Source organism: Balaenoptera ricei, chromosome 8 (assembly GCF_028023285.1).
Source record: "Balaenoptera ricei isolate mBalRic1 chromosome 8, mBalRic1.hap2, whole genome shotgun sequence".
NCBI lineage: Eukaryota > Metazoa > Chordata > Mammalia > Artiodactyla > Balaenopteridae > Balaenoptera > Balaenoptera ricei.
Genome location: NC_082646.1, coordinates 12993679 through 13014516, shown reverse-complemented (window position 1 = coordinate 13014516; position 20838 = coordinate 12993679). Strand labels below are relative to the sequence as shown.

Here is a 20838-nt window from a genome sequence, read left to right as displayed (position 1 = left end):
TTACCTTGATCCTGCTGGCTCTCCAAACCATCTCGGGTAGCTAGCTCTCCCCCAACTCTGGGGCTTTATCTCCAAAGGCCTCTGGGACAGCAGTTCCCAAGCTGTGGCCATGGAACCTCAAGCCATTGGCTCAGAGGGCTGGCAAAAATACTGGGGTCAAACGCTTCGGGAAATGTCGGTAGAGACAAAGCATCAGAGCCCTTTCATCTTCTCAGGCACACTGAACTGTAAGAGGAACACACAGTGTTTCCCAGCCTACTGGAACACAAACCCCACCCTCCTGACTCAAGGACCATTCACAGGAGAAGTATTTGGGGACACACTTTGAACACTCTTCTATCTAGCACAACCTCACTTGGAATTCTCTCCACCCACTCAAGGCCCATCCCTCCCAACATGGTTCACCGTCTTCCCTCCAAACCCACTCCATTCAACACCACAACTCCACCACCATTTGTCTACTCTTCCAGTTTAGAATCTTACTTATCTTTGACTCTTCCTTCTCCATCTCTTGGGTCAAAATCTGCCACCAAATCTTGTTGACTCTTCCTATTCAATAGCTTCTCACTTGACACCAGGTTTTACTTTTATAGTAGATCTGTGAATCTCCCACCTTCATTTGGTCTCTGCCCCGCCTTTAGTCACTCCAGCCACAGTCACCAGGTTAATTTTCACTGTGTAGACACTACCATTCCCTTTCTCAAAAGACTAGCAATGACTTCCCCATTGCCTGTTGGACCACGTCAGTCTGGTCTTCAAAGCTTCCATCACGCAACTTGATCTTGGGTCTGGCCAACTCACCGTTCTTGCTGTCCAAATAGATTCTTTTTTTTTTTTTAAATTAATTAATTAATTAATTAATTAATTTTTGGCTGTGTTGGGTCTTCGTTTCTGTGCAAGGGCTTTCTCTAGTTGCGACGAGCGGGGGCCACTCTTCATCGTGGTGCACGGGCCTCTCACTATCGCGGCCTCTCTTGTTGCGGAGCACAGGCTCCAGACGCGCAGGCTCAGTAGTTGTGGCTCATGGGCCCAGTTGCTCCGCAGCATGTGGTATCTTCCCAGACCAGGGCTCGAACCCCTGTCCCCTGCATTGGCAGGCGGATTCTTAACCACTGCGCCACCAGGGAAGCCCCCAAGTAGACTCTTTACTGCAGACCTTTGTTCATGCTGTTTCCCCTGCCAGGAATGCCCTTCCTCATCTCCTTCTGCCTATTTCAGTGCTTCGGTCCCTTCTTTGTGCAGCCTTCTCTTCTCCAGCTCACACTTCTCTTTCTCTTTAGAATGTTTACATACCAGTGGTCTGCAGCTTTCATTCTGGTATAAACAATAGCTTACTCCATTTCGTTAATCATATACTGACATATTACAGTAAGGCCTGATAGAACAACCTGCAGTAAATGCAAATTAGGATCTACCATGATTGGCTCTGGTCCTTCTGCCAGTTTTCAAGTGGCTAAAGTTCTTTTCTTCTGCAGGAACAGGGAGAGGGGTTGAGGAAGTGGCAGTGTCATGGTAATTTGGGACCGACTCAATTCAGTGTGTTCCAGTTGTGTACAATATTAGTTCAACTATATTTACTTTTATGCTTTCTGTAGCAACAGAGACCCAAGGAGAAGTAAATACCTCCTACATTTCACTTGACTAGACTGAATTTTTTGGGCGCCACTAATCACAGTATGGTAGAGTTTAGTGTATTGCCTGTTTCACGAGAGTGGCTGCTGTCCCAACTAGTCTGTAAATTCGAATTCAAAGTAAATCTCGAACCTGACCTCTTCTCACCATCTCCATCACTACTACCCTGATCCCAGCCACTATCATATCTCAACTGGATTATTGCAGTAGCTGCCTAACTGGCTTCCCCAATTCCACTCCTTTCCCGTACAGGCTATTCTCAACACGGCAGCCACAAAGATCCTGTCAAATCTGAGAGCTGAAAATGCTCTACATGATCTGTGTCTCTGCCTTCATCTCTTGCTTTCCTCCCAGCTTGCTCCACTCCCAGCTTCCTCAGGGCCTTTGCACCGGCGGCTCTGCGCCCTGGAAAGCTCCTCCCCCAGGTGTCCCATGCTCACTGCCTCAACGCCTTCGGGGCTTGGCTCCAACTTCTCATGAAGGTCACCTTCTCACTAAGGCCTCCCCTGACTACCTTATCGAAAATCACAGCTCATGAACTCCCACCCCCAGCACTGTGAACCCCTCACCCTGCTTTTCTTTTTTCCTTATCACCTTCAAAATGACCACATAATTTTTCAAACGTATTTTATCTGTTATTTGTTGTCTGTCCTCCTGTGCTAAAGCGTAAGCTCCACAGGGACAGGGACTTTGGCTCATTGACGTACCCCCCGCCACCTAGACGGCCTGGCACGTGGCCGGAGTTCAAGAACATTTGGTGAATGAATTCTACAAAGGCAAGGCCATGTCTCAGAGGTGAGCCTCTGGGTCTCTTTCCTCTCTAGGGCCTTCTGTTTACCTTTTCCCCACCTGAGTCCTAAGTATGTTTACTCTTCCCTGGAGATTTTTGGGACCAAAGGGAACCCTGGTTATCTTGCCTACTTTAGGGCCAGCCTGCCTAGAGGCAGAAGACCGGTTAAGATGACCTTCCAGCAACGCAGACTTGTGTGGAGATGCCAAGTGAGGGTGCAGAAGGAGTGCACGTGGGGACCTAACTCATTTGTAAGCAGAGGTGGCTGTCTGGTGTGGAACGGAGCGCCCTCCCCTTCCACCCCTCCAGCTGTCACATTCAGCCAGTAGCTCCAGTCTTTGTGCCAGTAGCAGAGCCTCAAAGGCCGCAGCTGGCGGGAGAGAAGAGCTGGGCCGTGGGGGTCATCTGCGCTTCCTGGTGGGGGACCAGCCGGCTCCCCTCACTTCCTCTTACGAAGGGGGCAGCCCAGCCCCACTGCTGAAGGCTTGCAGCCTCCCCTCGGGGATGGCAGGCTGGCTGGGACCCTGGGGCAGTGGAGGCTCCGCATTCCTTTGGGGCTGGGGGGGTCTCCTGACTGAGGTGGGTGGGCTGGTACAGGGGCTTTGGATGGATCGGAGGTGGGGCGAGGGTTAGGGTTTAGTCTGGTTCGAGGATCCAGAGGAGGTTTGGGGTCAAAGAGAATGTTCGGGCTTCTCAAACCAACGCCTGCTGCTTCCGCAGGCAGGCAGGCAGCCAGCGCTCTGGCACCAGAAGCCTAGGCCCAGAAGCTGTGAGAACTACACCTCCCAGTGTGCAGTGCTGCGGGCCCAGGGAGGGGGGAAGGCCTGAGGTCAAGCTCTGGGGAGCCCTTCTCCTGCTCCTGCAGCTGCAGCAGCTGTGCACTGCGCAGACCAGCGGGCAGGGCCTCATGGCGGTGGAGGGGAACTGAATCCTCCCAGGGGTGTGGACGCAGCTGCCTCCCCACAGGCTCCCCAGTGCTGCCACGGGCGGCCGGAGGCGGCCACATTTGCCCACAGCACAGCTGCGGGCCCCGTCTGCACACTCAGCACGCAGACATTGCTCGCCTGCTTGCCTGTGCACGTTTACACGCTCAGGGGCACACGCCCACACTCACGCCCGGGCACGCACACTCGCAGGCTCACACAGCCCTCCCTTCCAGATGGACCTCCAAGCCCCGCCAACCCTTGGCCTGAAGGACTCCCGGCCTAATGCGCAGACCCTGTTGCCTTCACCCCTGATGGCTGAGCCCGCTCAGCGCTGGAAATGGAAACTGGGGACGCCCTGCACCCCGGTGGCCTTCCTGCCCGGCTCCTGGGAGTGCCCTGGACACTCTTCTCCGGACAAACCCAGTCCCAGGGACGGATGCTGCCTTCTTTGGCCTCTTTAGTCTGGTCGAGGCCATACCCTTGCAGCCCTCCCTGCCCTCAGCGTTGCCCCCAGAGGGAGGATGGAGGGGAGCTCACAGGTTTGTTTTGTGACTAGGGGCCAACCCCATGAAACCGCCCCTGGGAAATGGGCTTCTCTGCGGGCCCAGGCCCCGTGAAGTGTATCTGCAAATTCCGGTGGGTTTGTCTCTTCTGCTGTCAGTCGCACGGCCACAGCCTGGACCTGTCGTTTCCCTCTAGAAAAACCCTCCTTGTACATACAGCCCCTAACTGGTCCCCCAGGTGCCATCCACACAGCCTCCCAGGCGCTCAGTCTCGACCGCCCTCGTTGCCACGCTGCTGCTTTCGGAGGCCGCCCGTGGCCGAGAGAGAGGAAGCTCTGCTCCCCCTGTTCCTGCCCGCTCGGCCCCAGCCATTCTCCTCCCACACGCTTCCTCCATCGCCGCTCACCCACCACTCATCCTTGGAGGAACAACTCAAAGGCCACCTCCTCTGGGATCTGCGAGCCCAAGAAGCCTGTGCCAAAGTGTGTCTGTGCAGGTGGTGCAGCGGCCCTGTGCACGCGTGCCCTGCACACACGTGTGTCTCTGGCACGCACCCTGCTGCACGCCTTCCTCTGCCCTGCTCTTCATTTCCCTCGCCAGATGCGCCCAGGGCAAAGCTATTACCTGTACGATGGCCAGAATGAAAAATTAAATTTCCACTTATCCATCTCGTTCATGCATTCCTTCCAGACCAGCGGGGCTTGGAGCACAGGGCATGGCTGTGCCCCCCGGAGACCAGCCGATGCGGGAGGAAGGCTGGTGGGGTCGGCGGCTGTGCGGAAACTGCCCGTGAGTACGAGAGCGAACAGCTCTGAAAAGGCTCAGGCCGCCTGGCTGAGTCCTCCTGAGGGGGCTGAGAGACCTTCCCTCGGGACGGCCAGTGAAACAGCCCCTGGGCCCATCAATGATTCAGGGAGCATCACGCTTCCCTGGCTCCTGCCTCACTGGGCTGTCAATGACAGAGTCCCCTTATGCAAGGCCCTTCTCACCACCCATGTGTGTGGCTTTGGTGACCACCCCCATCCTGCCCTGTACTTGGGGAGCATGCGAGGACACGCTGCGTGCCTCTTCCAGCTGGAGCCCTGGGCGGCCCCGGCCCACCTTCCCCCCAAGGCCACCTAGGCCTGACCACAGATCCCACAGAGGGCACCACTGGAGCAAACACGCCCAAGGAGATGGCTCACCTCCACGCTGGTTTCCCTCTCTTTTCCCAGCCTGGGCCTGGGAAGTTGCTCCCTTTCCTTCCTCCCTGCTCCTGGACCTGCTGCGTCTGCCTGATGAGCAGTCCTGCAGTCACGGTGGTCCTGCATTCTCCTGGGCTTTGGGAGAAGGGAGGCCCTGACTTTCCTGTCCCGGCACTGCCTCTGGGGTAGGGCAGTACCACTTAGCCCCGTAAGCTTAGTGGGCCTCTGGCCGGTCCACTCATGCTGGGCAGTAGGATCAATGGGAGGTCATTGCTCCCGGGTTTCTTGGCCTCCGCCCCTGATTTCCCAATCAGCATTTTCCCCAGGGAGGCTGAGTGGTGGCGGGGGAGGCAGTGGTGGCGTTGGTGCTCCAGGGCTGGGTGAAGGTATTCCCATGCAGGAAGTCCAGGCTGTGTGCTAGGCCGTGGTATACGGATTTGGTGTGATCAAAAGAAGCCTGAGATAAGTATGATGATCTCTGTATTACAGACTAGGAAGCTGAGGCTCAGAGGGGTGAAGGCCACACAGCCAGGAAGAGCCAGTATGTGAACACACTCGGGCCAAGTCTGTGCTGTCCCTCACAGGACCTGCATCCCCTCAGCTGGTCATGCTCCCTTATGACATTGTTCACCCTTATCTGCCACACAGCCAGAGCTCACGCACCTAGGAGGCTGTTATTGAGCTTTGCTCAGACTTTCTCCAGGGGGCGAGAAGTGCGTGACACTGGCCTTCCCATCCTTGCCAACTTATGGGAACCCCCAAACCCTAGAGTGGGGGAGGGGCTGTCTCAGCTTTCCCCAGGCTCCACCTCTGACACTTCTTTTTTTTTGCGGGGCAGGGGGGTTAAGTAGAAAAGAATAGCTCTATCGCTTTGCCAGGCAAAGGGGGACACAGCGGGCTCATGCCCTGAAAACTGTGTGTTCCCTCTGATATTTCGACCACCTTAACCAGTCCGAGAGCCAAGAGCAGGGAGTTGAAGAAAAGAGCAAGTGACAAGTGACTCCACCCTCCTCCCAACCCCGGCGAGAGAGGTGACAGAGCAGCCCCGAGGACAGGTAGATGCAGCCCTTGGACAGCTTTGGGCTGTTTTATCAGCAGCTGTGCCTTGAATGTACCCACAGGTGAGGTCTCCCACTTCTGGGAAACAGGCTCAGAGCTAATGAATCCTCAGGACTTGCCCAAGCTCTGTGCCTGGAGCCAGGAACCGCCGCCCAACTTCCAGTATCCCTGAACCTAGCTCAACATCTCCCTGAGGTCACTTCCTATCCAGCTCAGTAGCAGCATGATGTCACTTCCTGTCCTAGGAGGGTCTTTCTGTCACTTTCTCATCCTGGAACTAGCTCAGATACAGGGTTAAAGACACCCTGGTTGCGAAGTTGTGATGGTAGTTTACCCCTCTATTGGCTTGTTTTGATCTTTCCGTTAATAATGATAATGACAGAGACAAGATAATAACCATAGAACACGAGCCATTTATTGACAGACTGGTCTGTGCTAGGTACTTGGCCTACGTTATATAAATTCTGACAACAAGCCTTCAAGGCATGTCATATTGTGCCCATTTTACAGATGAGGGCTTGTCCAGCTGTCTGACACGGAAGCCCATGCTCCTTTCACGTTCCATGTGATGTCTCCCCCAGAACATCCCAGCCCCTGTGTTCCCTTTGCTCTAAGAGGTCAAGAGGCTGAGTCTCCCTCCCATCTGCCCTGAGAGAGAAAAATGCAGGGAAAATAGCAATTGAATTGCAGGGCACACAAACCACCATGGTCTTTGGCTCTATCCTGGCTTTCCCTCTGTATCTTTGCTTCAGGTAAGCCTCGCCCTCCAGCCCACGCAGGTTTCCTGAACTGCAGGAGCAAAGCTCGGAGGAGATGAGCTCCTCCCACAAGCCCACCCCACCAAGGCAGCAACACAGGTGTGTTGTCGGCAGACCCATGGGCAGGCTCTAACCACGCCCACCCCCAAAACAGCATTGCTGTAAACAGCACTTCCTTCCTCTCTCCTGCAGCCTCCCTCCTGCCCCTCTCTGACTGCGGGGGGAGTCACCCTGTCTCACGCACAACCTTCACAGAGGAAAGAGAAAAGCAAAGCAAGACCAATGGCCAGAGCTCAAGGGAGAACCAGAGAAGCAGGGAGAGGAGACGCAAATTTCCTACAGTGACACAGCCCATAGGTGGCGGATGCTGGCAGTGGAGGAGGCAGTGGGCGCGGAGAGGCAGGGAGTGGCAGGGAAGGGTGCAGCTTCCTACCTGTGATATTGACCTCCACCTGGCCTGAGCGGGTGCCGATGGGGTTGGTGGCCTCACAGACGTAGGTTCCTGCCAGGCTGTAGTTGATAGGTCCCCTGAAGAAGAGAGTTCTGTTCTGGGCCTCCACACCCTTGGGGAGGGAGCCATTCAGCCTGCAGGGATTGGGAGACAAGGCAGACGGTTATGACTTTCCAGCCCCAAGAAGCTGCCCCTGTGTCACCCACCTGACTTCAACACCATCAGCCCTTTGGCTGAGTTAACAGGCAGCATCTGTCTCGGAAGGGGTAAAAACAATGAAAAACAACAGTCATCTCTTGCATTTGGCAGTTTTGTATCATCCAGTGTTTCCCATTTGCTCATCACAGCACTGACATGCAGACAGGACAGGTAGATACTGGCCCCACTTAACAGAAGAGAAACAAGGTTCAAGGCCAAGGAAACATAGCTAGAAAGTGACAACTGGAGTTCTAGCCAGAGCTTTGGACCCTTGGCACAGTGCTCGTTCCACCACACTGGTTCCTGGTAGTTGGTCCTTGGTTTCCTGGGTAGCCGGTTAATAGTCTGGGGTCCTAACCCCAAATCTACTAAAGCTGCACCACTGGGGTCATGGCCTAGAATTTTAACAAGCTACTCAGGTAACGAGATGTGACCCATGTTTAGGAATTACGTTCCATTTCACCATCTCATTTTCTGGCTGGGCATGTCACAGGTCTTTTTCACGTGGGGAGAGTCCTAGAAGGTTCCTGAACACAGGAGACCTTTTCCTTCCTCCTGATCCTCCATGCCACAAAACTATTATTCTGTTGGACCCAGAGCTGAAATTGGCAAGCAGGCCCTGCCCACTCGCACCTTCAGAACTACTTCTGGTTCCAGGAAGTGGATGGTAACAAACAGCTAACGTGTGTCAGTGCCTTCTACTCCCTAGAAAAAGAATGTAGACACGATCTGGGCAGCCGTCTTCTGGCCACCCATGTCAACCTGCTTCTTAGTTTCCCCATGCCCCTGTCTTTCTGCTTTCTGTGTGTTCCATCCAGCTCTTCTCTGGGAAGAACCTTGGCTCAGGCCATCAGAGCTGGCAGGGGGGTGGGGGGTGAGACTAGACCCTTTGAGGTCCAGGCCCAAAGTCCACGAAGCCAAGAATGGGAGGATGGGGCTTGGGGCGAGCACTCTATGAACACAGGCATTCTGGGCTGACTGCTATCTCTTCCCTGAGAATCTGGGGGTGCTGGAGAGAAGGAAAAGGAACAAAGAAAGATCTGGGATGCTCCAGAAAGCCAGCTTCCCTGGGGACACCTCGATAAAAATAAATACTGGGGGCTGGGGTGGGAGTGACTCAAACTGAATCACCAAAGGGGAATGACAACATTCTTTATTAGGGAGCCGAAGGAAGGCAGATCACGAGGGAAGCCCCCCTGGCAGAATGGTTTGTCCCAAGGACCCTGATGCTGTCATACAAGGGGGTGTATGTATGTGTGTGTGTGTGTGTGTGTGTGTGTGTGTGTGTGTGTGTGTGTCTCTCATGGCCCCTCTCTCCTTCTCACCGAGCAACCTGAGCCTAGACCTTCATTTCCTCCCTGCCCAAGGTTTCTGGAGGTGGGGTGGGTGGGCCTCCCTGTGACCAGCAAGGTTCCGGCAAGGCGACCAGCCAGCCCCGCAGCACTTACGTGGTCCAGTGGTACTCGGTGGCTGGGGGGTTGGCATCAGCTTTGCACTTGAGCTTCACATCCATCCGCTGCAGGTACCAGTTCCCATCAAACCCCTCGATGGTCACCTCGGGCTCGTCTGTGGGACAAGAGGTGATGTTTGAAAAGGGTGAGGTCAGGAGAGCAGGACTTGGGTGAGGGAGGCTCTGATGGGGAAGGGATGGAAGGGGAAGTGACATGGAAACAGCAGGAAGAGGGGGAAGAATGACAGGGAGGGTGGAGGTCACGGACCCTCGGAGCAGAAATAGCAGGGGAAAGAGAGGGTGGGCAAAGGGAGAAGAGGCGGGGAGGACAAAGAACCCCCAGAAAGAGAGAGGGAGGAGGAAGGAAAAGAGGAAGGATAAGGGGTGAGGGAAGGCAGGGTGGGGAGAGTGATGGGAGGTGAGAAGCAAAGGAGGGAGGGCTGGCGAGGGTGGGGGTGGTGTGAGGGGACCACGGCGCCTGCCCCACCCCGGGAGACCCAGCCCTCCGACACTCTGCCCCGCTCACACTGCACATTGAGGGTGAGGCTTTCCCGGAAGCGGTCCATGTGGTAGTTGACGATGCAGGCCAGGGATTGCTGGTGGGTTTCCCGGCTGGGCACCAGGCGGTAGCGGCTGATGACGGTCACCGTGCCATTGGGGTTCCGGATCTCCTGGTACTCCGCCTCACCCTTCAGCCGCGTTTCCCAGGACACCACACTGGGAGGCTTCCCATTGGCCGAGGTGCAGGTGGCCACCAGGACCTTGTCATCCTGCCCCTTCCTGGCTCGAAGCACTGCCTGGGTGCCCTCTATCCAGTTGGTGGGTTTGGCTGTGGGGAACCAGAGAGAGCCATGAGTCTGGCTCTGTTGCCTCATCAAGGACACACAGGCCAGGAGGGCAGGTACCTGCCAGGCCTTGCTCCAGGTCACCCTGGCCATCCATGCCTCTCAGCTGTGCTTCACCAAAGCCCCTCCCAGCACTTCTCACAGGGACGTCTTCGGGCCTAACCCACAGCCTTCCTGCTCTAATCTTCGTATCCCCTTTTGTCAAGTGGAAGTCTTCTTGGAGTGCTGCTGTGCTCAAGCGGCTCTCTCCTTTACCATGGCGTCTGCCTCCTTCCTGGCCACCTGGAAAGTGCCCCACGGTGGGGCTCCAACCTGAATAGTGATCCTCAGCTCTGTCCACAGCGAAGGCCCAGCCCCCATCCCTAGTGAACTGAGACAGCCTGGTTAGAAGGGACCAGAAGTGCCACGTCCAGAGCACGGGAGCATGCCGACCCAAGGAGAGCATCTGGGGCCACTGAAGATGGCCAAGCGCCCAGGCCACAGGCCCCACCCAAGCAGAGAGGAGTGGTCAGGTCAGCTTACCCATCACAGTGAGATTGAGCTGGCTCTCTCGATTGCCGGCAGGGAAGGTGGCAAACTCGCAGATGTAGACGCCCTCATCCTCCAGCTCCAGGCGGGAGAGGCGAATGGTGCCATCTGTGAAGGAGGGCCGTAGGAACTCCACGCGCTCGCGGTAGGGCGCCAGCACCGAGACGCCCATGGCCGGGTTGTAGATGGCCACGTTCTGCTTGGAGCCATTGGTGGCCTTCTGCCACGTGACCTGGGTGATCTTCACGCCGGGCAGCGGGTTGGCGAAGCTGCAGTGCAGCACCACGTCCGTGCCGATGAAACCGTACATGGAGTCGTTCACCTGGACCACCTGGGTGTGGGCGCCTGGCCGAGGGAGATGGCAGAGGGTGGTCAGGGACAGCCACAGCCCCCGCCCCAACTCCCTGTGCGCTGCTCTTCTATTTTCCAGTAGTCATTATTTAAAAAATTCTGACTCTAAAATAATAATTGCTTGTTATAGAAACACTGTTGTGGGCAATACTAAAAAATACTGAGAAGAAAATGACAACAACCCATGATCCCACCACTCGGACAATATCACTCATCATCTGATAGGAAGTGTTCTCTTTTACAGCCTTCTCTATACATCCAGGTAACCATCTGTTTTTTTAAACAAAATCAGAACCGTACCGTAATCTGTTCCATAAACTGTCCTTTCACTTAGTGATATATCATCAGTGTTGCTCCATGGCAGTAAATATCCGTCCACACCCTTATTTTTGATGAGGGTTGAATGTGCTGCTTTTTGAGCAGAGGCTCAGCAGAGGAGCCACCAGCTGCTTCACCTTCCTGGGCCTCGGTTCCCTCGTCTGATAAATGGGGCGGATAATCCAGTCCTCTCTAGCTCACAGGTTGCTAGGAGAACCAAATGGTATGACGCATGAGAAAGTGTCAGGAGGCAGGAAGCGCTGGGGGAGCACCGGGGCCCACAGTGGCCATCATTATGGACACCTCCACTGCCTTCTCCCTCAGGAAGGGCTGAGGGCCCGGGCCCTGGGGTGCACTGGCTTGGCCCCTCTTACGCAGCAAGGCAGCCGCACAAGGCTCAGCCTCTCTGGCTCTAACTCGCCTTCACAATCAAGTCTGGATGTCTTAACTTGGCATTTGATGTCCTTATCACCTGGGTCCTGCCTTTCTGTCCACGTCTCTCCATACATGAGGCCTTCCAACCAGGTCAGACTGGACCCCTCCTTAGAACGTGCCATATTTCTGTGTTTCCTTCTCCCTCTTCCCATTTATGTATCAATTTCTGAGTCTATTATCAGCACTGGAGTCACGTCAATGAGCGATTCAGTCCCAGCCTCCAAGGAGCACAGAGCCGTAGATGCTACATGTCTAGGCTCCTGTTCCTCTGGTTCCCTGGAAGGCCCTGCCCCTTTTCCACCTGTGGATATCCCACTCAGGCCGCCTCCTTTGGGAAGCTTCCCTGATCCTCCCACCCTTATTACAGCTCTTTTCTGCCTGGGAATGTGGTTGTTCACACCTCTGGCTTCTCCTCTGCCAGACGGTGAGCTCCTCCAGAGCAGCGTCTGTGTCTTTTCCATCCCTGTAGCCCCAGCGCCTAGCCCAGTATCCAGCACACAGTAGGTGCTCAGTAAATATTTGTGGCCAGACAAATGGCACTGGAAGCCGTGAGAGGAGAGATTTGCAAGAGGGAGGGAGTGATCAGTGGCATCGAATGAATGAATAAATTCCCTCTACTCTCCCTACCGATTTTGCTTTATTCCATCTCAAGTGGCTTCTGTTTGGGCTTTTCCTTAACCCTGAACTTGGCTCAGTCCTTCCCTCCAGCGGGCTCACTCCTGAGCTCTGTCATCAGCCATCCTTCCATTCTTATTTCAGTTACTTTATTGAGTGCCATCAATAACATCAGTGTCAGGCCCTGGACTGACCCAGAGCCCGAGGGGTGGCCTAAACGCGCCCCCCACTACGGGAGTCTGCTGCTCCAGCCTGGGAACTCGGGGCTTACGCTTGCCTCTGCACGATGGAGGTGTGAGCAGGCCACACCCCTCTGAAGGGTCCCGAGACCACGGTCAGTGAAGTATGCTGGCCCCCACACCTCCCCTCAAGAAGGTACAGGCCAGGTCTCTCCAGGCACTGCGGTATCCCCTGTGTTTGGCACACAGTAGGCACTCAAGACACGCCTGCTGAATAAGTATACCATTGGCCCTCCAATCTAGGCCCTCGCCACGCTCTGAAAGCTTCCCTGACGGTCCCCTTCTCTATGCCCGCTCACGTCCACACAGCCCTTCAAGGTCCACCTGGGGTACCACCACCCCACCCCTCCAGCTGTCCCTTTGGCCGGTCTGGGCGGTTCTGACATGTCCCCGGCAGAGAACACTGTGGGCTGGTGGGAGAATCATGCGGGAGACACCCAGCAGGGGGTCAGGAGGGCTGGCTTCTAGCCCGGCTCCGTCTTGAGCTCGGCTTGGCACCTTGGCGGGTCACTTCCCCTTCCCGAGCCCTCTTTTCCTCCCCTGTAAGGGAGCAGGCTGGACTCCACGATGTCAGTGGTCCCTTCTGGCCTTAACAGTCTGATTCCCTGAACTGCAGCCCAGCCCAGCTGTGGCCTCACCCCTGACACAGTCCCACAGTGAAGTCAGTGGGCCAGTAAGCCCAGTACTCCTGCTGACTGGCCAGTTGGCAAGCACCTAAGCCCTAGCCCTTCCAGCAGGGTAAGTGGGTGCTCCCTCCCACACGCCCCAGCCTCTACTCGCCAAGCCTGCTGGCGGCTGCCCAGCGGCTGAGATAATGTGGGTATAATTGGGGAACTTTCACCACACAAAGCCGGGAACAGGAAAAGCCAGTTGGGAAGGCTCGGGCCACAGTGGGGGGGTGGGTAGGGGTGTAGGCACCAGGATCCACCTTGGGATTGGTGCCAGGGCACAGTGGGGCCTGCAGCGGGACACAGCCCACCAAGCCCGCCGCCACCCCATCTCTTTTCACCCGCTGGGGATGTAGGGACAGGCAGGGTTCAGTGCCTGGAGCACAGGCTGACATTCATTCGCCACGTCCTCAGCAGTGACGTCACCCTGCAGAGCTGTGAGCGTCAGGAGGGGAGACGGCTGACTGCGGCCTGGGCGTGGGGAGGAGACGCTTCTGCAAGGGGCTCAGGTGCCCCAGAAGCCCCCTCTCACCCATCAGCGCCTCACCAGGCTGAGGTGGCCCTCCCCATCCCACGTCTGTTTTGGGGTTGAGGCTGCTGTCTCCTCTCCTGTGTGACTCTCCCAGAAGCAACCCCATGGCAGGCGGGGCAGCGAGGAAGGTGCCTGGGTGCCCGCTCACTGCGCACTAAGTGGGTTCCCTGGGTTCCTGCCCCTCTGCCCCCGTGATGAGCGGGCAGGCGGGCGGGAGGACCTCTAAGGAGCAGGCAGGTGCATCCTGACATGGGCCTCTCTGCCTACAGCTTACTGTTAGCCTTGTCTGCTCTTTCCACTGTAAGCATCTTTGCCGCAGATGCCTTTGCCACATTTCTGGCCGCATAACTAATTGTCCGTAAGGCAATTTTGCCGAAAAAGATAAAATAATAAAACATAAATGAGGGACATTAAAAAGGCCATAATGAAACAGGAGAAATGAGTAACAAAATTAAAAAGACCTTATTGCAAAATACAAAATATTTGAATTTAAAATGTGTGTAGGGACTTCCCTGGTGGTGCAGTGGTTAAGAATCTGCCTGCCGATGCTGGAGACAGGGGTTCAATCCCTGGTCCAGGAAGATCCCACATGCCGCGGAGCAACTAAGCCTGTGTGCCACAACTACTGAGCCCACGCGCCACAACTACTAAAGCCCGTGTGCCCTAGGGCCCGCGTGCCACAACTACTGAGCCTGTGTGCTGCAACTACTGAAGCCTGTGCGCCTAGAGCTCGTGCTCTGCAACAAGAGAAGCCACCACAGTGAGAAGCCCACGCACTGCAACGAAGAGTAGCCCCCATTCACTGCAACCAGAGAAAGCTCGCGCACAGCAATGAAGACCCAATGCAGCCAAAAATAAAAAATAAATAAATAAATAAATAAAATGTGTGTAGATGCATGGCAATACGGTGCAAAGAACTGATTTTCTTTTGTGGGTTGTACTTGTCTAAGCAGTAAGCACTTGCCTTCCAAGTCTTTCGTTCATATTATTTTATACATTTGTTGATTCGTCTCCTCATTTGGTATCGAACTTTTTCTTTTCTGCTAAAATTTCTTCCTTCATTAAGAGAGGTATCAGTTTCCAAACACTAGGGTGCATGTTTGTAACTGAACTTTGTGTTGCGTTGGGAAAGCCTCTGCACTGCTGTGTGTTCTCGGCACATTGTCTTATGTCCATTGATAGACTTTCCAAAAAGTTCTATGGGAAATGTAGGCTCAACTCTGTGCCTTCGAGGCCCTTGGCCTCTTTCTCCTCCAACGTAGTGTGTTTCAAAATACAAAACCAACTCTTGGGGCAAACCATCATCTTCTGTCAGCTTGATAAAGCCATCAGTAACGTCACTAACTGGAAGAAACGCTAGCACATCTCAACTACTTGAAACCAAACTGTCAAACCAAACTGTCAACCAGTTATTTTCTCTTTCATGGCAAAATCGCCTCATGGCCAATTAGTTATGTGGCAAAATGTTTGCAGTAAAAATGTTTTTGGTGAAAGCACCTAGAACTGCTGCTGTTAGCAGGGCCGGTGAGGGGACCCTGGCAGGTGGGCATAAGGGAACGCTTGGAGTATGGGGTTTGGGGTCACTGCGGGCGGGGATCCTAGAGTTGTGGAACTGGGAGGGGCTGGGAAGACTGGTAAGGGCTGAAGACTCTCCTTTACCTTTCCCCCCACTTTAGGCTTAGGGACCCGGAACCCAATCCACGTGTCTTGGTCGGGGGATGCGGGGGTGAGGGGACTATGGCCCTCATTGTTTAGATTGGGCAGATTGGGAGGCTTTCAGAGAGGGGGCACACTCTACCCCAGTGACTCTGACAGCCAGGGTGAGAATGCTGCAGGCACCACCGAAAAGTGAGAAAGGGCTAGTTGAGGGCGGGGACCCAGGAGAAGGGCCCTCCTCTGTGCAGGATGAGGTGGATTGCAAGCCTTCTCTGGAAGGTCTGAGAGAAGGGGTGCACTGCAGGGGAGTCCCCTTGGGGACCACACAGCCCCTCTCCTCTGCTGGTCCATGCCTCTCCACCAAGCACTCCAGCCCTGACAGCCCGAAAACTGATGCTTATGTCTCCCCTACCTTGCCCAAGCTCCTCCCACCCTCTGAAGAGAAGGTCACCATCCCCATCAGGCAGTATGGTGGGTTGTGAAGAGCCAGACAGTGTGGGTTTGCATGCCCCGCCTGTCGCCTATGAGCTGTGAAAATTTGGGCAAATGACTTAACCTCTCTGTGCCTCAGTTTGCACTGAGGATGCACATCTGTAAAATGGGGATTATAATAATACCTATTATAAAAGTTGTTGTAATGATTAAATGAGTAAATGTGAGACTCGAGGACAGCACTTAGCACAAAATTAAATGCTCAGTAAATGTTAGTTGCTATCATCATCATCACCACCATCAACATCACCACCACCATCATCACCATCATCATCATCATCATCATCATTTCTCATTTATGAAGCAGGAGGCCTCCCTTCCCGGCACTTCATTCAACAAATATTTATCGAGCACCTTCCCAGTACTAGGCACTGTACTGTGTGCTTCTAGTCCCCCTCTTCCAGGAAGTCCTTCTGGACTCCTCCTACTTAGCTGACACCTCTATTCATTGCCCAACTGCATATAACATGAATCTGTACCCTTTTTTGTTTCCTCCATGTGTGTTTAGCATGTTTTCTACTGTAACCCCCCGTCTCCAAATAGACTGCAAGTCCCTGTGGGAGAGGGAAGGAGCAGGTTTGACCTTGGGTTGAGCTGATCATGTCACGGCTGATGCTGGCAGGGTCCAGGGCTTGGAGAGTACTCTACAGACTCTCTCTGGTTCCCCAAGCAGCTAGGGCTGGTCCACAGAAGGTACCATCTCTTCTTCCCCACAGGCTCTCTCTTACATGAGAAGCAGAGGCTGTCCCAGATGTGGGAACCAGGACCACCAAAATGGTAGCACAGTGGAGCTCAATGGACCATGCAACGCATCATTTTACAAAGGAGGAGACAAGGGTCCAGAGCAGTTGGGTCACTTGCTCAGGAACACAGAACAGCAGTACCCAGCCCAGTGCTCTTCCCAACCTGCCATAAAAATAGACTCAGGTTCTCCATCTAATGCTCCAGGGCCTCATTCTGGGTGGTGTCCCTCCTGTGTAATCTCAGTGCCTCCATTGCTCCTTTGGAGAAATGGCACAAAAATACCAGTTACAATACTGTAGCCACAGTGCCTGCGGGCTACCTGCGCTGGGCTTGGCGGGCAGGTGGGTCAAGGGGCTGGGGGCCAGGGATGGAGCCCCCATCGGAGTCCAGTGACTACGTGTCAGGTGCAAGGTCAGAAACAGGGACTTTTGGGAGCCCAGGTGGGGGGCACCTGCAGGAGGCTGCTATGCACAGAGCAGGAAGAAGCCAGGGAGGTGGGGAGTGAGGGTGAAGAGATCCACTGGGACCTGTGTCCTTGGCAGAGGGGTTCTTTTTTTTTTTTTCTCCAGTTTTCTTATTCTTTTTTTAAAATACTATTCTATTTTATTAATTAATTAATTATTTCTGTCTGTGTCTGGTCTTAGTTGCGGCATGTGGGATCTTCGCTCAGGCTCTTCATTGTGGCATGCAGGCTTCTCTCTAGTTGTGGCGCGTGGGCTCCAGAGTGTGTGGGCTCTGTAGTTTGCGGCACGTGGGCTCTCTAGTTGAGGCACGTGAGCTCAGTAGTTGTGGCATGCGGGCTTAGTTGCCCCATGGCATGTGGGATCTTAGTTCCCCGACCAGGGATCGAACCTGCATCCCCTGCATTGGAAGCCAGATTCTTTACCACTGGACCACCAGGGAAGTCCCAGCAGAGGGGTTCTTGCATCCTAAGGATACCATAGAATGAGTCTGTTTCTTTTCCTGACCTCATGCCCTGCCTATTTTCTCCCTGGCCACCCTATGAGCTCCAGGGTCTGGGACCCAGGTCCCGGGGACGTGTGCATACGTGCCTCAGTTTCCCCACTGGCGCTGGGGTCAGGCAGTTTGGGCTCCCTTCGTGGCTTCTCAGAAGTGCTGAGCCAACAAGGCAGGCATCAGGCCGGCCCCCGAGACGTCACGGACCTGCAAAAGCCCCAGCTCAGCAACAAAACACAAAGGCTCCTCAGCTGTGGCCGACAAACCTGCTCCCCAGGGCCCTGCCCGCCTGCCCTGCCTGCCATCGAGCTAATCCGAGGCTGGGGCCACGGGTTCCCACGCAGCGGGGTGTGGCCCAGAGCGGGGGCTGCTCTCCTCCCCGTACCCACCTCGACCAGTTTGTCCCCACCTTTGAAACCTAAGACCCCTCTCTCCCTAGCCGAGCAGGCTGGGACTGGGCCCATGTGGAGGGTGAAGGGGAGGGCCGGGGCCGGGGGATTCAGAGATTTCTGGCACAGGCTACCTCTTCTTCGGTGCCCGACTCCTTTCCTGAGACTCTGCCCGGGTGCCCTCAGTTGGGTGGGCAGAAGTGGCAGGCCTGGCCTGGGTGGGAGGCACTGGGCCCTGCAGAAGGGGAGTCTCTGAAGTCGGCATCCTTTGGGATCCATCTCTAGGGCTTTCCAGGGATGCTCCCCTGCTCCCTGTCCTGGAACTGGTAGAAAGGAACAGGACATCCGGTGAGAAACCAGCTAAGTGGTAAGTGGGAATGACTCACCCATTGGAGGGGGAGAGCCTCCAGACGAAACCCTGCTGAGTCAGCACAGTGACCTAAAGGTTATAGGTCCCCTCCTCCCAGTGCAGCTACTTCTCCAAATGTCAACTCCCAGGGCTGCCTAGCTCCTCACTTTCTGGTGTCACGGCCTAACCTCATGGGGGAGAGGCTAGTGAGGTAGAGGGTGAGATTCGGAAGGATTCCCTTTCCTAGGGTCCCCTCCTCTGGGAAGATTTTGCCAATCAGTGTCGCCTGGACCCAATCGTTCTGCCAGCAAGAACCCACATGAGCAGGGCTCTCACTGAAGTCGTTTGAACTTGTCCTGTCTCGTATCTATGCCCTGGGCATGTTTCCCTACTAGTTCTGGAGCTCCCAAGTGCCCAGGCTGCATCTCCAGCCTCCAGCCTCTCCTCTACATCCAGGATGGGGTCCGGGGTGAGCCAGGGCAAAAGTCTCAGTGAGGAAACAGAGAAGTGGCAGCTGGCCCAGCTCCCGTCCCTGCACCCCTAGCCCCCCGTCACTGGGTCTGGACATGGCAAGAAGGCGTGAGGGCTGAGTCTAGGCTGAGCAGCCCGGGCCGGTGCCACTGTTAGCTCAGCACTAATGCTGCCCCTGCCTCCTGCAGAGCAGGGGCTTTGCCTGGTGGGATTCTCTCTGGGAGCAGTGCCTACTGGGACGGCCCCAGGTGTCCTGGATCCTTGCGTCCCCTCCACATCCACCTTACCAGCAGAGGTGATGACATGCCGTGATCCCACAGCCAGGGGCTAACTGCTACTGTCCGAACCCAGGCGCCTCCACCCCTCATTTGGGGTCACAGAAACCGCCAATGCTTTCCTCTGGGCCGATGCACACCCTCCTCTACTCCCCACGCGGAGCTGGTTAATGATGAGCTGTGGGGCTGGTGCCCGGCGCCTGGGGCGCGTGAGCACAGTGCGTGGGAGAGGAGGGGGCCCGGCAGCCTGGGCAAAGCCCCAGAAGGAGCCGGAGTGGAAGCCTGGGATCTTCCAGACGGGCTGGGCCGGCCCTGCTCTCTGGCAGTGTGGAAGTCCCTGGGGAGTGGTGGTGGTGGGGCCTGCTCTGGTCCCATCTCTCCCTGAACCCTAGGAGGAGAGGTTGGGGGATGGGGATGAATCAGGGAGCTGGGTTTTGCCTTCTCCCACTGAGGAGCAAGTGGCCAGAGACACCTGGGCGGCTCTCCTCTAGGCCTGTTTTCACGCTGGCTGCCCATCCCCAAAGCCCAGGGTAGGCTGGTCTTGAGCAGCTCCTGACTCCATTCCTAGCATCCCAGCAACAGGGAGTCTCTCTCGGCTCTGCCCCCTCCGTCTCTAGCCTTCAGGCTTCGTCTCTCGGTCCTCTCTGTACTGCTCACCTGTCACCTTTCCTCTGGCCGGATGGTGGGAAGGGAGGGTACTTACTGGAAATTGGGAGAGGTGGGCTCTGGCCCCCACTACTTGGTCACTTTTTTCTGTACGGCCTTAGGTAGGGCAGTTTGCTTCTCTGACCTTAGTTTCCTTTTCTGTAAAACAAGAGTGCTGGACCCCATGTCCCTGGAGGACGTGACTTTGGATGTCACCTGTCCAGCTCTCTCTCTGCCCCTGCTCTGCACCTTCCCTGGATCAGCCTCTGGAACTTCTCTACCAAGCGGGTGCTCTACCTCTGTATACTGCCCAGCTCCTCCAAGAAGACCTCCCAGATTAAGTGGAATGCCAGGAAAATCCAGGCTGCACGACGGCAGAGCCGGGGCCCACAGGGCTCTTCCACGGCCACGTAATCACCAAGCGCAGCTGGTGCTAGCTCCTAAATGCTTTTGAATTCACCTTTGTTCTCCATCCCCACCAGCTCCAATCCAGACTCCTCCTAAGTCACCTCCCTCCAGCTCAGCCCCTTTCCTACCCACCCGCACCTCCAGCAGAGTCTCACTTCCTTATTTTCTCAACATTCCTGGGCTGGGAACCCCCAGTGAAGTAAATCCCACCCCCTTTCCTTTGAACCCAGCACCTACCATCTCATCCCTGCAGCCCTGTGCCCTTCTTCTCCCCACGCCTTGCCCCTGGTGCAGGCCACCATCATCTCTCACCCAGTCTACTGTACTATAATGCAAGGATACATACCTGCCTCCAGGCTTCCCCCTCTAATCCATTTTCTGCTCTCTAAAATACAAATCATTCTCAATTTAAAATCCTTCCATGGATTCCTACAGCCCTCAGGATCAAGTCCAAAGTCCTTTTGGGCTCTGGACCTCATCTCGGGCATCCGAGACTCCAGCTGCCTCTCCCCTGCCTGCTCTCTCTCTCCCGCCGCATGGGACAAGACCACCAGTTCCCTGCCACGTTCTTCCTTCCATTAAAAACACATGCCCCGGGGCTTCCCTGGTGGCGCGGTGGTTGAGAATCCGCCTGCCAATGCAGGGGACATGGGTTTGAGCCCTGGTCCGGGAAGATCCCACATGCCGCAGAGCAACAAGGCCCATGAGCCACAACTCCTGAGCCTGTGCGTCTGGAGCTTTTGCTCCGCAACAAGAGAGGCCGCGACAGCGAGAGGCCCGTGCACCGCGATGAAAAGTGGCCCCTGTTCGTTGCAACTAGAGAAAGCCCTCACACAGAAATGAAGACCCAACACAGCCAAAAAATAAATAAATAAATAAATAAATAAATAAATAAATAAATAAAAAACAAAAAACCCCCCACATACCCTGCTACCTGCCCACACCTCTTCATCCTTCCTGAATGACCTTA

General features: G+C 55.3%; 1 protein-coding gene across 2 annotated transcripts in view; it reads right to left on the bottom strand.

The window, feature by feature from the left end:
- The window catches only part of NECTIN1 (nectin cell adhesion molecule 1), an 89801-nt gene that overhangs the window by 28325 nt on the left and 40638 nt on the right, over window positions 1-20838 (bottom strand). For both annotated transcript variants that reach the window (XM_059929285.1, XM_059929284.1), the window contains exons 2-5: window positions 10319-10669; window positions 9478-9780; window positions 8950-9067; window positions 7286-7437 (exon numbers count right to left, since the gene is read on the bottom strand). In XM_059929285.1, coding sequence (XP_059785268.1) covers window positions 7286-7437; window positions 8950-9067; window positions 9478-9780; window positions 10319-10669 — 924 coding nt within the window. The remainder of the gene's footprint in view (window positions 1-7285; window positions 7438-8949; window positions 9068-9477; window positions 9781-10318; window positions 10670-20838) is intronic.